This window comes from Ornithorhynchus anatinus, chromosome 1 (assembly GCF_004115215.2).
Source record: "Ornithorhynchus anatinus isolate Pmale09 chromosome 1, mOrnAna1.pri.v4, whole genome shotgun sequence".
Lineage (NCBI taxonomy): Eukaryota > Metazoa > Chordata > Mammalia > Monotremata > Ornithorhynchidae > Ornithorhynchus > Ornithorhynchus anatinus.
Window position 1 is genome coordinate 144979181 of NC_041728.1, and position 15567 is coordinate 144994747.

At 38.9% G+C, this 15567-nt stretch overlaps 1 protein-coding gene across 9 annotated transcripts in view; it reads right to left on the reverse strand.

Annotated features, from left to right (window-relative positions):
* Positions 1-15567, reverse strand: part of PEX5L (peroxisomal biogenesis factor 5 like) — a 288594-nt gene that overhangs the window by 102194 nt on the left and 170833 nt on the right. For all 9 annotated transcript variants that reach the window (XM_029066471.2, XM_029066450.2, XM_029066482.2 and 6 more), the window contains one exon: positions 6590-6701. In XM_029066471.2, the coding sequence (XP_028922304.1) occupies positions 6590-6701 (112 nt within the window). The remainder of the gene's footprint in view (positions 1-6589; positions 6702-15567) is intronic.

Here is a 15567-nt window from a genome sequence, read left to right on the forward strand (position 1 = left end):
CTCTACCTTAGAGGGCATGAAATTAGTTCTGGGCACAAGATAAAAGTGAATGGGGAAATTGAAGATATTGAGAAATTGATGAAAAAATCTGAAAGCTTAGATTTTGCTTTAAGCAAAAAAAGAAATATTACTTTTATGGAAATTTATAGAAACACATTTTTATTTTGCCTAGACTTGGAGTGATGAGTGTTTCCTATATCACTTAGTTTGCACAAAAGCTGTACTGCAAAGCTATTCTTGATTTATTAAAAATGATTTTGGCTTGATATGTAACATTTGGAGTTTAATGATTTATAGCTTTGTCTCATGTATTGCAGAACACGGAGACTCTTCACTAGAGACTTGGTGAGCAGGAAGTAAACAAGATTTATTTGAACCTAAAACTGAGAATACAAAAGGTTGAGGTCTAAAAACATCAGATTGAAATAGAGAGAGATTTTAAAAATCATACATGGAATAATCCTTCATTATAAAGATATTAGAAATGAAGGGCAAAGTCTCCTCCCAGAGACTCATAGATAACCTTGATTCTAACTTTCTGCTCTTCCTAAATGCAGTTCTCAAGCAACGAGTAAAGTTATCAGACATCCAGCAGTGGGGAGGATTCTCACCTGATGCATCACTTGAAGAACCTATTGCTGGCCCTGCTTTGGGCCAGGGTGGAGGGGACCTGGTAGCAGCAGCAGAGAGTCGGAGGATCAGAGGATTATTATTTTTATTATCCCTTTTCCCTCCTGAAAGCCTGCTCGCCTTAGGGGGCACTAGGATGGACACCAGGTAATTGGGGAGGCCATCGTTTACTTCCAGTATTGATCTCGTACTCTAGTGATTTCAAATGGAACCTTTAGAGGAAGTGGGCAGAGGAAATGGAGTGGCACAAAAAAATCACAGCCACACTCCCCCACATCCTCAAATCCTCTTGTCCCTTTGTTCCAGAGCCATAGATTACCCCCTCAGGTCAAATAATAGTATTTGTAAAGCACTTATACATCCCGGACAATATACTAAATACTGGGGTGGTTACAAGCAAATCGGGTTGGACACAGTCCCCATCCCATGAGGTGGGGGAAGTGAAGATGGAGTCAGGTCTTCCCCTCTTCCCTTTTCCCTTATTCCTAGTCCCTTAACTTCCTGGTTCTGTCCTTTTCTTTCCTTTTTTCTCATCTCCCTTTCTAACTCCCTTTCCTATCTCATTCTCCCTTCTACTTCTGCTCCTCCCCTCTTTTAGGCTCCACCCCAAAATCCATTGCTCCCCAGTGGTCAGAGATCTGGTCACTTTATAACAATAGACATCTGAAAATGCACTGTATGACTGACTCAAGGTCTGATGAAGTTTACATACTAAAGATACTTTGCCCTGTTTTGGAGCTTTCACTTATAGCAGTTTTTATATCAGTTGTCTGGGTCATCAATAGGCATGCCCAGAGATACCACTGTTTTGGGTTTTTTTTAAAAGATGTTGAATAATTATTTTCATTTAGCTATAGAGGAGATTGAGAGTCCATTGTATACTCTAAAAGGGAATGGGAGTCTATGTTGGGAGGGGGAAGACAGTGATTATCATCATCAGTGCTATTTATTAGGTGCTTAGTGTGTGCAGAACACTGTACTAAGCTCTTAGGAGAGTACAATACAACAGAGTTGGTAGACTATTTGGAGGGGCAAACCCAGAAATTCTGGTCACTGCTCAAGCTTCCAAGTTACAACAGAAGACTCTGACCTCATGATTTATGCTCTTGTTTGTGCCGCTGCTTGTAAAATTACATTTTCTTAATTGATAGCTCAAAGTATTAATTATATGGACAGCTGGGGTGAGGTGAAGAGTTGTTAAACTTATTTGAAAATGAAACTGTTTGAAGTGACCCGATTTCTAGTGATACCTCTTATTTGATAAGATTTTCTCCCTGCTCCCATTGGTAAAACTTTATGTCGTATTTTCCCCTACTCTGCAGTTTTTCAAGTGCATGAGGAGGTTCAGTATGCATGGAGTCAGCAAGACTGGGATCACGGAAATGGATTGAATTCTGCCACAACGTGATTTATGAGGTGAATTTACACATCATTCTTCCAGTTGCTTTGTAGTTGCCGGCACATTTTATATTACTTTTTTCTTGGATTAAATATATTTCTGTGGTAAAGTGTGTATTTTTAGTTTTAATAGCTTTGCTTTTTTTTTCTCTGAAGCGATTCAAAACAATAATAAGTATTAGGGAAAAGTTCTCTGGAGTGGAAGGCAAAAAGATTGACTGCTGTCATAAGAAATGTGTTTTGCCTGCTGCTCCTTCATATGTTGAGCATATTTAATTTCAACTCAGTAGAATTACTGATAAATTATTTTTATGTATGGAGTGTAAGTAATAAATATATGAGAGGGGAAATTAATTAGATTTAGTGTTGAACTTGTATTTTAAAATTTAGCTTTTCTTCATCCACAAACAATTCCACTAGGTCTAGGGCAATTTCAGCATCCAATTTACAATCACCTTCCAATGCAAATTATCTCCTGTTTTGAATGTTTGACTGATTTTACCATTATTTCTCTATTAGTTTGGTGGTTTTCTTTTCATCCCTTTCTAGAGTACTGTCTTTCTTCTGCAGGGCTTAATTTGTGAGGTAGCTCTGCTGGAACCTGCAACATGGAGGCCTGGAACTCGTGCTCCTGTGCTGGGATGTCAGCCACTTTGGAGAAAGCCTCGATCATTCAACCAATCAATCGATCAATGGTATTTATTGAATGATTACTGTTTGCTGAATACTGCACTAAGCACTTAGGAGAGTACTCCTTGTGGGTGAGGGATGTGTCTACTAACTCCGCTATGTCGAACTCTCTCAAGTGCTTAGTACAGTGCCTTACACAGAGTAACACTTAATAAATACCATTGATTGATTGAATATAACGGAGTTGGTTATCAGTCGATCTATTTATTGAGCACTTACTATATGCAGAGCACTATACTAAGCAGTTGGGGGAGTACAATATAATAGAGTTGATAGACACGTTGCCTGGCCTCAGTGAGCTTATATTCCCTGCCCACAAGAAGCTTACAGTCGAGGGGAGGAGGGGACAGACGTTAATATAAATAAATGATAGGTAGGTAATTTATTACATATACTTGGCTTCAGTGACACTGTCCTCTCCTGGTTCTCCTCCTATCTCTCTGCAGCAGCGTGGCTCACTGGAAAGAGCACGGGCTTTGGAGTCAGAGGTCATGGGTTCGAACCCTGGCTCTGCCACTTGCCAGCTGTGTGACTTTGGGCAAGTCATTTAACTTCTCTGTGCCTCAGTTCCCTCATCTGTAAAATGGGGATTAAGACTGTGAGCCCCACGTGGGACAACCTGATTCCCCTGTGTCTACCCCAGCGCTTAGAACAGTGCTCGGCACATAGTAAGCGCTTAACAAATACCAACATTATTATTATTTTTATTATTCTCAATCTCTCTAGCAGGCTCCTCCTCTGCCTCCAACCTCCTAACAGTAGAATTCCCTCCAGGTTCAGTTCTGGATCCCCTTCTATTCTCCATCTACACCTAATCCCTTAGAGAGCTCATTTGCTTCCATGGCTTCAGCTATCATCTCTATGTGAATGGTTCCCAAATCTACATCTCCAGCCCTGATCTCTCTCCTTCTCTGCATTCTCGTATTTCTTCCCGCCTTCATTCATTCATTCAGTCGAACTGATTGAGCGCTTACTGTGTGCAAAGCACTGTACTAAGCACTAATAAAGTACAATACAGCAGTAAAGAGAGACAATCCCTGCCCACAACAGGCTTACAGTCTAGAGGACAGTCTTCAGAACAGCTATAGTTGGATGTCTCGCCAACACCTCAAATTTAACATATCCGAAACAGAACTTCTCATCTCCCCACCAAACACTGTCCTCTCCATGACTTGTTCATCATTGTAGACACCACCACCATCCTACCTGTCTCACAAGCCCGTAACCTTGGCATTATCCTCAACTCATCTCCTTCATTCAATCCACATATTTAATCTACCACTAAATCCTGTTATTTCAACCTTCACATCACTAAAATCTAGCTTTTCCTCTCCATCCAAACTGCTACCACGTTAATCCAAGCATTGATTCTATTCCATCTTGATTACTGAATGAGCTTCCTTGTGGCCCTCCCTGCCCCTCCCCACTCCCACTCCGTCCTTCACTCTGCTGCCTGGATCATTTTTCTACAGAATTATTCAATCCATGTTTCCCAACTCCTCAAGAAACTCTAGTGATTTCCCATCCACCTCTGCATTAAACAGAAATCCTTTACCATCGGCTTTAAAGCACTCAACCAGCTCTCCCCTTCCTACCTTACCACCCTGATTTCCTACTACAACCTAGTCTGTACACTTTGCTCCTCTAATGCCAACATGCTCACTGTACTTTGATCTCATCTATCTCACCACCAACCAACCCCTCACTCACCTCCTGGTCTCCCACTTCATAGCCGTCAGACAATCTCCACCTTTAAAGCCTTATTAAAAGCACATCTCCTCCAAGAGGCCTTCCCCAAATAAGCCCTCATTTTCTCTTCTCCCACTTCCTTCTGTGTCACCATGCACTTGGATTTTCACCCTTTATTCACCTCTCCCTCAGCCCCACAGCACTTATGTACATATCCATAATTTATTTATTTACACTAATGTCTTTCACCTCCAGACTGGAGGTCGTAGTGGGCAGGGAACATGTCTACCAAAGTTGTTATATTGTGCTCTCCCAAGCACTTAGTAAAGTGCTCTGGATACAATAAGCATTCAATAAATATGACTGATTGATTGATTGAATGATGCACATAAATGCTTACAGGGTACAGATCCTGAGAAGTAGCAAGGCCTAATGCATAAAGCACAGGCCTGGGAATCAGAGGAACTGGGTTCTAATCATATTTCCATACTTGTCTGCTATGTGACCTTGGTGACTTTGCTTCTCTGTGCCTCAGTTACCTCATCTGTATATTGCAGATTAAGTCTGTGAGCCCCGTGTGGGGCAGGGGCTTGTATCTACCCCAGAGCTTAGTACAGTGCCTGGCACATAGTAAGTGTTTAACAAACACCATAGCCCTCCTCAAAAAATGATCCAACTTAGAGGGTACAGATCCTAACCCTTCCATGGGCAGAGTCCCTGGCTGTCATGGACAGAAAGGTCTGGAGGAAGGGCAGTGAGGCTCTTTTGATGGGGTCAATCAATTAATTATATTTATTGAATAATTACTTTTTTATTGTACTTGTTAAGCACTTTTTAAAAAAATGCTCTTCGTTAAGGGCTGGCTATGTGCCAGTCACTGCACTAAGCACTGGGGTAGATACAAGCCAATTAAACTGGACACGGTCCTTGTCTCACATGAGGTTCGCAATCTTAATCCCCATTTTGCAGATGAGGTAACTGAGGTACATCCTTCTCAGGGTCACACCTGGAGTTTCTAGTACTCTACCAGTCTCGACTATGGGAGGGAGATACATATCCATTTCATTCCTGGCTTGGGCAGTGGCTAGCCAGTGGAAGGCAATCTGCTACAAGTCAAAACTCCCTTGTGCTGGTTAATAGTGGCATGGAGAGAGTTGAGAGTGGAGACTCAAGTTTATTGCGCGGAAGACACCAATGGTAAACCACTTCCATATTTTTACCAAAAACACTCTATGGGTACACTAGCAGAATGATTACAGATGAAGGCGAGGTGTTCTGGGAGAGATGTGTCCATGGTGTCGCTATGGGTCGGAGACGACTCGACAGCTTAACACAAGAGAAGAACTGAGACAGGGAGAAGTTAAGTGCCTTGCCCAAGGATATACTGCAGTTAGTGGTGGAGTTGGGATTAGAACCCAGATCTCCTGACTCCCAGGCCCGTGCTCTTTCCACTGGGAGACGCTGCTTACTATGTGTCAAGCCCTATACTAAGCACTGGGGGAGACACAAGATAATCAGGTTGGACAAGGTCCAACCCATCCCATATGGGGACACTTACTGTATGCAAAGCACTGTACTAAAAGCCACGGGGGACTGTTCAGAAACACTGCTGCCAGTCCAAGCCAGAGTTGGGGCCAGTAAGATGAAGGGAGGGGCTAGCATGTAGTAGAGCCTTATCTTTTATCTTTCCTCTAAGTTTCTCTATACCAATCCAGTTGGGAGAAGAATGGAGTGACAAAGAGAGAGATAACATTTTTCAGTATCCCAAACAGTTAAAATAAAGCACTGTTCTTAAGGAAGAAGAGTCGCGGTAACTTCTTTTTCTTCAAAACTTAGTTGAAAACACTATTTTTTCCTTCTTCTCTCAAGCCTCAAGTTTGTTTTCTTTTTCTTTATTGCTTAATCCATATGGACAGATAATTATGTAACATTTGAAGGGCAGATATTTAATGAAAGGTGTAAATAAGTAAATAGAATTCTTAATGACATCCTATTATTAAGTTTAAATGGGGAGTTATGCCATGAAATCAGATTTATGGCTTTATAGTTCATAAACGCATTTACTAAAAAAAAATCAGTTGGAGATGAAAAATTACCTCCCAGTCAGACACATGCCTTATCAGAATGTTCACATTTTTCTAAAGCTAAAATTCTTTATGCAAGTCAATTGATAGGTAGTTACCTGCGGTATTTGATGTTACGGGCCTCGCTATCGCTTCCGATTTCGTTTCACAGAGAAAGTCATCAATCGAAGGGCTCAGAAGGGGTCTGCTTTCTTGTTGCTCATTCACCAACTGAGAACAAACGAACACGGGCATTAGAGAGCTTTGTTTACCCAAATAAGTAGATGAATTAAAGTGTAGCTTTGCAACAAAATGGGAATAGCAAGCCTCAAAAATAAAAGGAGCCTTCTAGCGTTGTCAGTAGTTTTAGAATGCAGCCAACTTTAATTTGAAGCTCAAGCTTAAAGACCGGGTCTTAGAATTCTGTTCTCATTTCAAATGCACTCAATGGCTCTTAGTACTAAGGGCAGGTCTTGCGCTTCTCATGCAGGCAAAGCTCCCACTGAAGTCACTGATTTCAAATGAAGCTTTTCCACAGCCAGGATTTTAGTTCACAAGGTGGACATGATCTCGTTAGGATGACCAGTTCTAAATCTATCCCTGCTAAGCATGTAAGACATCTACACACACACAAAAACACACGCCTTTTAAAATAAAATCTGACTAGGGAAATATTCCTCAATTCCTCCAGCACTACTTCCTTTTGTACAGCAGTGAGACACAACCTTCTGAAAAATTAGGGAAGCCTAGAAAACAACCTCTCACTCAGGGCATGTGACATTTGGGAATGTTGAAGAGAGTCGTCACTGACTATGAACCTTCTGAGGACAAAATGGTGTGGGAAAAAGTTCCTCACTTTTTTTAAAAAAAATTTCATGGCATTTATTAAGCACTTACTACGTGCCAGGCATTGTAGTAAGCACTGGGGTAGAAAAAAGGTTGGACACAGTCAGTGGCCCAAGTGGAACTCCCAGTCTTAATCCCCATTTTGCAGATGAGGTAACTGAGGCACAGAGAAGTGAAGGACTTTTCCAAAGTCACACAGGAGACAAGTGACAGAACCGGGGCTAGAACCAAGGTCCTTCTGACACCCTGGCCAGTGCTCTATCCACTAGGTAATGCTACTTTACCTATTACAAGGTCGGTGCACAAGCCATTTAAATAACATTTAAAATGCTCTAGAATCTTTTCAAATTGAATGATTTGCCCCTTTCAAGAAACAGTTCTGCTTCCTGGTCTCACTGGCTTACTGAGACAGGGATTATGGTTTGATTCTGATGAGAAATGGAAAAGACCATAAGCCACGTCTACAGATAAATGGGTCAACTGAAAAAGTAAATGAATAGTCTCCTTAAAAGCAAATAAGATGAAATGTTAAATGGCTTTTCATAGCCACCTGTAAGACAAAATTCTGTTCTTGGACAGGTCTCTGTAACGCTAACCTGACAGCATCTTTGAGAGTAATCTGAAGGTTTAATATGACAGTCTGTAATTTGATTTTTGAGAATGTGAGTTTGGGGCCTTGATGAAGAAGAAGGTTCTGAAATATTATTACTAGCTTGAACAACAACAAGAATATTAATGGCAATTGAGGTACTCGTTAAGTGCTTACTATGAGTCAAATACTGTACTAAATGTTGGGGTAGATTCATGTAATCAGATCAGACAGAGTTTCTGTCCCACATGGTGCTCATAGGTCAAGAGGGAGGAAGAACAGGTATTTAACCTTAATTTTACAGATGAAGACACTGAAGCAAAGAGAAGTTAAATGACTTGACAAGGTCACACAGCAGGCATGTGGCAGAGCTAGGGCTTGAACCCAAGACCCCTCATTCCCAGGATCATGCTTTTCCTACTAGGCCACACTGCTTTAACTCATACTTCATAATTTATGGAAATATCTTTATTATTGGTCATGTGTGGTCTACAATTTTATGCCTACTGTGTGCACAAGTCTTAAGGAACCTCTAGAATTGAATCACCCAAGTAATAATCACAATAATAATAATAATAATAATAGCATTTGTTAAATGCTTATTATGTGCCAAGAACTGAACTAAGCACTGGGATAGATAGAAGATAATCAAGTACCATATGGGGTTCACAGTCTATGAACGAGAGAAAACAGTCTATGAACGAGAGAAAACGAGAGAAAAAGTTGTTGCCGACTTGTTCATCCCAAGCACTTAGTACAGTGCTCTGCACATAGTAAGCGCTCAATAAATACTATTGAATTGAATGAATGAAAGGTATTGATTCCCCTCTTACAGGTAAGAGAACTGAGGCACAGAAAAGTTGAGTGACTTGCCCAAGGTCACACAAAAGATAAGTGGCAGAGATGGGATTAGAACCCAGGTCTTTTAACTCCCAGGCCCATGCTATTTCCATTAGGCCACATGGCTGCTCACCTGGGGAAGTACTCTCTACCCAAAACATTTGGCTTGTATTTTCCCAGGCTCCTTCTGGGGCTCTGACTAAGCTAACTGTTGCTCTCCCTTCCAACTCCTTTCACCATTCCTCTTTTTGACTATCCCTTAATGAAAAACCATCACTCCTAGGACCTCTTGGCCTAGATCCCCTTCACACCATTAAATCAACATTGGAGTCTTCTGAAACTACACAACTCAGTATTTCCAGGGCTATGTAACTATGTTTTGGAAAATATGTGTGATTTCCGTTAAGGTTAGGGCTTAGAGGAACAGTCACCATCATCTCTGCCATATTTGCTGTAGTGAGGGTCACCCTTAGTAGCTGGAAATGAAGTGGAAAACACATCTGTTACTATAGAAAATAAAAGGATGGAAGACAATTTATCTCTCTGGGGTCCTCTGGCCTATGCTCAGAATATTGGAAAATCTAATGCAAGTATATGGTAAATATCCGTATCTCGTATCCTAATTATGTTTGCTTCAATCAAAGAGCACATATACAAAACCGACCCATTGAATGTCCTGATTTTCTCAGTAGGCTGTAACTGATTTTATGACAGGTATCCCCTGTTGGGGTAGTATCCCATGGACTTTTAATTGCAGGGTGTCATTACCTAGGAATTAGCACAGTGCCATTTTTCACATGTAATGGAGAACCATGCTTCCTGCTATGAAATTCTGAGCATTTTGTGAAAGGTGAATTATTTTAGGTTACAAAACATGCATTGATGATAAAGGTTACCATCCAATATGGAAAATACTATATGTGTACTAGGTGAACAAACTGGGCTGGATTTTAACAGAATCAACTAAGTCTATTGGAAAGCCACCCAAATCACCTCAATTCAGCATTGCACATGATGTGCATTAAATCAATACATTGGTAGGAAGCACAAAAATGTATTTAGTTAGACTCTTTTGAAAGTTTCACATACATGTGTATAAACATGTGGTCACATATGATAACTGATGCTTTGGTAAATTTTCCTCTGTGGCTTCTGCCTGATTGGATGCTAACCAACAGAGAGAATCACCACCTTGAATATAACTTTATTAAAATTGATGTAATTGAGTTCCTCTAATTATCTGTAGATACTTCTTGGAAAAAACAAATTTGGACTAGATGTTTTTATTTTATCAAAAAAAAGACCAAGCTTTTTCTGCTGGCCAAATCATTTTTATTTGGTATCTGCCATTCCCAGGTAATATTTAAAAAATCAAATAGGAGAGCACAGAAAAAAATAATCTCCAGGGTATTTAAATTTCTGGAAATTCTGATAAATTACGAACTAGACTTTGACTTTTGTTTTGAAGAGAAAATACATTATTTTATGTAATTGGTAAGTATACAATGTTAGAACTATATAAAGAACTACATATGTACATATATAGTAAAGAAGAGAAGCAGTGTAGCCTAGAGGAAAGAGCATAGGCCTAGGAGTCAGGAGATGTAGGTTCTAATCCTGGCACTGCTACTTGCTGTGGGACCTTGGACAAATCATTTAACTTTTCTATGCCTCAGTTTTCTGATTTGGAATGGGGATCGGGTCTGATTTCCTTATATCATGTCTACTTCAGCACTCATTAAAGTGGTTGGAGCATAGTATTAATATGACAATGATTACAATTGTTCTGGAAATGTCATCATTAAAAAGAGACTATAGCTTACTCTGCTACCATTTTTTGGTAAAATAAAACAATCTCAAAGATAAAAGCTTTGCTTCCAAAATTGGATTCAGGAGTAGTCACAGTCCTGTTTTTATTTGCAGGAAAAAAGAAATGTTCTTAAATTACATTAACTCTAAATTACTTCAAGATTTACTTTAATTTTAAACTAACTTCATAAATAATATAACTTAAAGTATTGTACAATCTAATTAAATATTTCAATTTATAGATTAGTATCCTTAGGCAAAAATATAGTACCAGTAACAAAATCTTCAGGACTTTTTGAAATTAAATGATATTGAAAGTCAAAAAATAAAGATAGGGCTGGCTAGATTTTTTTGATAACCATGAATTATCAATTGCTTTACATCTACTCTTACACTGTGACTGAAAGGTAGTAAATTTTTAGCAGAACAGTTACAGTAACAAAACAAAGTTTAGGAATTGTATGATGATAATTAAATCCCAGGAGTTTGTTTTATTTTAAAAATGAGAGTCGATTAAAAGTATCCAAAATATAAATTTTGAATTAAAATATTTTAAAATATAATTGGAGTCATTAGTTTTGACACCACTTGTTTGTTAGACCATCTGACTAGTGTCAAAGTTGCCTGATATGGATTATCATAATCTCTCTTATTTTCTCCTCTGTCTCTGATGAAAGTTCTATTAGCAAGTCAAGTCAGAAGTCAAGTAGCAGAATACAAAAGGAGGAAAAGCAAGAAGATGACTAATTCATAAGATGAATGATTAGCCTTTTTAATAATTGAGAATGGAATATAGAACAGATGCTATGTGGACTTGATTTCAAGTTGTGCCAGGTTCTCCCATTACAAAAGATTGTCTTTTAAAGGAAGTTAGGCACTTTGAGAGCCTGAATGAACTCTTTCAGCTTAGGAAAGTACCATTTAGTAGCATGAAGTAGTGGTTCACCAAACAGTAGTCTTCACACTCTTAAGTATTTGGTTCAAAATTAGAGTTGAAAAATTCTAATCAGAGTGGGGTAGATTCTAGATCATCTGTATTTGCTATGTCATGGAATTCAATGAATTAATTGCATGAGAGAAACCACCCATCAAAATATACCATAACCTTGCAAGAGGCAGTTTGAGAATTCAGGAAAGATCTCTTTTTTTTTTTCTGGGCATTTCCCTATATCCTCATGTATTTCCATTGAAACTTCCAAGCATACTGGAATCATAGAATTGCATTTCCAAATGGAACCTTCCTCCTTCAGGGCCTCATTATGTGTTCTCCATGAATTTATACTTCAGGTTTGATGTCACATAACACTATAAAACAGAGTTTAAGCCCATACAGAAAATGTTTCAGTAGGAGAAGGGTCATTTTAGAAAGCAGTTTTCTGGCCATTATTTGGGATAGATGATAACTGATAAATCATTTCTAAAAATTGCAGGAACATATAAAGTCAATAAAACCCATTAGGTAAAAATGGATGAGGTAATATAGAATAAAGGGATGGAAAATAAAACTAGTAGTTCTAAAGAAGGCAGTTGGAAATGTTTAAAAAACCTCATAATATAGACATATAAAAAAATCAATGAGCCAAACTAGAACCTCAAAAACTTTAGGGTTAGTATAAATTGTACTAAATTCTAAATTCTAATACTTTGGAGGTTTCTGCTACCTACATTGACCTTTGAGAAGGGATGGAACAGTACTTTTTCTCCATGTCATGAGACTGGGAAACTAGATAAAGCTTATTATCCTAATAGAAACATTGTGACTGGGTGAAATAATTTGCACGTGGTCCTACTGAGGAATGTAACAGAGAGTGCATAATGACACTAAACATTTGGAAAATCAGGCTAAGATTAATTCTCCCTAACCCCAAATCAAGTATAGAAATTCACTTCTCATTTGATTTTGCTTATTTTCTGAAAACAAGAAAAGTTGAACCCCCTCGATAATTACTCATTAGGTAATTTGTATATGTGATATTGCACAGCAACCTATTCTCTCTTGCTAGAATGTGGAATCATCTCACCAAAGGTAACTCTTAGGAAAAATTCATTCTGAATAAGATTCCATGTAGGGTAAGTATATCTGGAATAGGTTCTAATAGTTTATAATCTAATCCTGCACTCACTGAGAATTGAACATGCACACTAAAGAAAAGAGCAAAGGTTTCAAAGAGTAAAATAATTCAACAGATGAGAAAGAAGAAGAGACCTGAAATCAACTTACTATGAATTTTCTAACAATAAGCTGATAGAATTACAACTGCCAGCATTTATAGGCATGATCAACACAGGACATTTTATTGAGGCAATGAAAGCCACAGAACTCATACCCTCCAACACATTCTAATTGTGTGTGTTTGTGTGTTGTATGTGTGCATGTATATATTTGTATGTTCATAAATATTTCTATACAAGAAATATATAAGAAATGTTATCTATCTACACATACTCATAGGTAGATAACATTTCTAATTCACAATGTTGCAAGATAAAAAATAAACCATATTTTCTACAGTTAAACATGCTGGGGAGACTGGTTATCAGTGTCCAGCACCTCTAGGTAGCAGGAGGTTTCCTGGACCTGCTAGTCATTTAAAACTGTGACATAGGAGCAGAATTGTCTAGACAAATTTCCCAAACATTTTGCATCTACCCCTCCTACTCCTCTCACATCTTGCACATCAGATAGATGTGTCAGCCAAGTAGGTAGTTTGGAATATACTGCATTGCTAATTTCATATATTCATGAGTGTGTTCAAGAATATCTTACAGCCAGACCAAAAAAAAAAACACACACAAAAATCAAGTGCATCTTTTGCAATCCATTAACTACAACCCTAGATTTGACATGACCCTAAGAACTGTGGAATGGTAGAGGGACAGTTCAATTTTTTATTCTCTACCTTTGGAGGAGGAAAGTACGAATGAAAACATTGACTTGAACACTGTGCATTTACTTAACGAGTGGGAGCATGGAGTGAACCTAACACTAGTTTATAGGAACTAGTTGTTCAAGGCCAATATGCCTTGTACTGTATCTTTTATCACAATTCAGCATAATGAGGATCAAAACTATTATACTTGTGTAGTTAGGATGGATTTAGTGTGGGTTTGCAACAAAACTGGACTGGCCACTGGTAGGTTGGTGGGGATTCTACACTTCCCTACCAATGGGGGTAAAGGGATTGGGGTTGAGAAGCAGAATAATATTCTGATGTGCTACCTTTCAACTACTAAATTAACTGGTAATAGGGGTCCTAGAGAGGTTCAGAAGTGAGTGCCCCTATAAAACTTGCTCAGTGTGAATTCAAGAAAAAATTGATTTTCTCAATGAAAAAAGGATACAAAAAAGTAGTATTCCCTTGAAGAAATATTCTTTATCTTCACACCAGCTTTAACAGGAAATCTTGGGGTGGGAGGTAGGGCAGTAGGATCCTCTGGTTAGTTGTTTCCCAGAAATGCAAGTATTTGCTCTAACATGTCCTCTCTCCATAAACATGGAGCTGGTGTCAACTAGTAAGGAAGTTTTTATTTATGGCTCAACTAACTCTACCAAAATCTCTACTGCTATTGGGTAATAACGAACAATATATTCTCTCCTAATTCTCCTTGATATTTGGGGTGGCTTTAATACTGTGGACCTTTTCCTTCTCTTTGAAGCATCAATTTACAGACATGCCCCAATCTCTCATATAGTCAACAATCTTGTGTTTTTCTCTTGTCTCTAGGACACCTAGAATTTGATGTCCCACCCACACTTCAAACTCAACGTGCTTCAAACTGAACCTCTCATCTTCCCTCCTGAATCAATCCCTCCTCTTAATTTCTTTTGGTAACACCATCATCCTTTCTCTCCCACAGCCTGCAAGCTTCCTCTCGTGCTGGATCCCCATTGTTTCATAGCTCCCACATTCAGTTAACTGTTAGTTCCTGCTGATTCTTCCTTTATAACATTTCCATGATCTGCCTCTTTCGCTCCACCCAAATAGCTGCTACCCCAATACGCCCTTGTCAGGTAGACTACTATACTATTCATTCAATAGTATTTATTGAGCACTAAGTATGTGTAGAGCACTATACTAAGCATTTGGAATGTACAAATCGGCAACAGAGAGAGACAGTCCCTGCCCATTGACGGGCTTATTCTCCTCACTAATCCCTCCCTATGTCAACCTTCACAAGATGCTGCTGCACATCTCATCTTGCAACACTACTCAGCACATCTCTCCTCAAAAACTTCCAACCATTCTCCATCTCAATTTTGCACCAGGCCCAAAGTCTTTCCAACTGGCTTCAGTAATAATAGAAATGATGGTATGTGTTAAGCACTGACTCTGTGCCAGGCACTCTACTAAGTGCCAGTGTGGAATCCTCTCCGACTCTCCCAGGCCTTAAACATCAGGTTTCTTCACATGCTACCCCCCAGTTTGCATTCTTTGCTCTTTCCTAGCTCAATTTCAATCAATCAATTATATTTATTGAACACTTTCCGTGTTCCGAGCACTGTATCTTGAGAAAGTACAAAATGCTGGGAGAATACAAGAGCTCTCTAATTGTATCTGGCTCTTTACTTCCTCAGCTGATTCCATTCTCTCATGCTATTCCCTTGGCTTTGAAATTCCCCTCCCACAGCTCTCCCCAACTTAAAAGTTCTCCTAAAATCTCACCTGAGAAAGTCTCCATCAACAAATTCCTCACAACACCCCAATCCTATTAATCCAGTAGTCATCCTTAGCATTTCCATATTTTACTCCTCTCCTCAGTACTTATAGGGCTCAATTTGTGTATTAAATGATTTAATCAGTTGTTTTAACATAGTATCTTTGTTTTTCCTCCTGCTTCGACTGTAAATAATTGTCTGCCTCCTCTAACAGCTCCAGCGAGCTCCATGAGAGCAGGGTAAATGTATCTTCCTCTGTTTTACTTTTTCAAGCACTTACTGAAGTACTTCATAGTTTATAACAGGTCCTTGATAAACAGCATTAATTATTTAATTTGTCTATTTTCTCTTGAAGA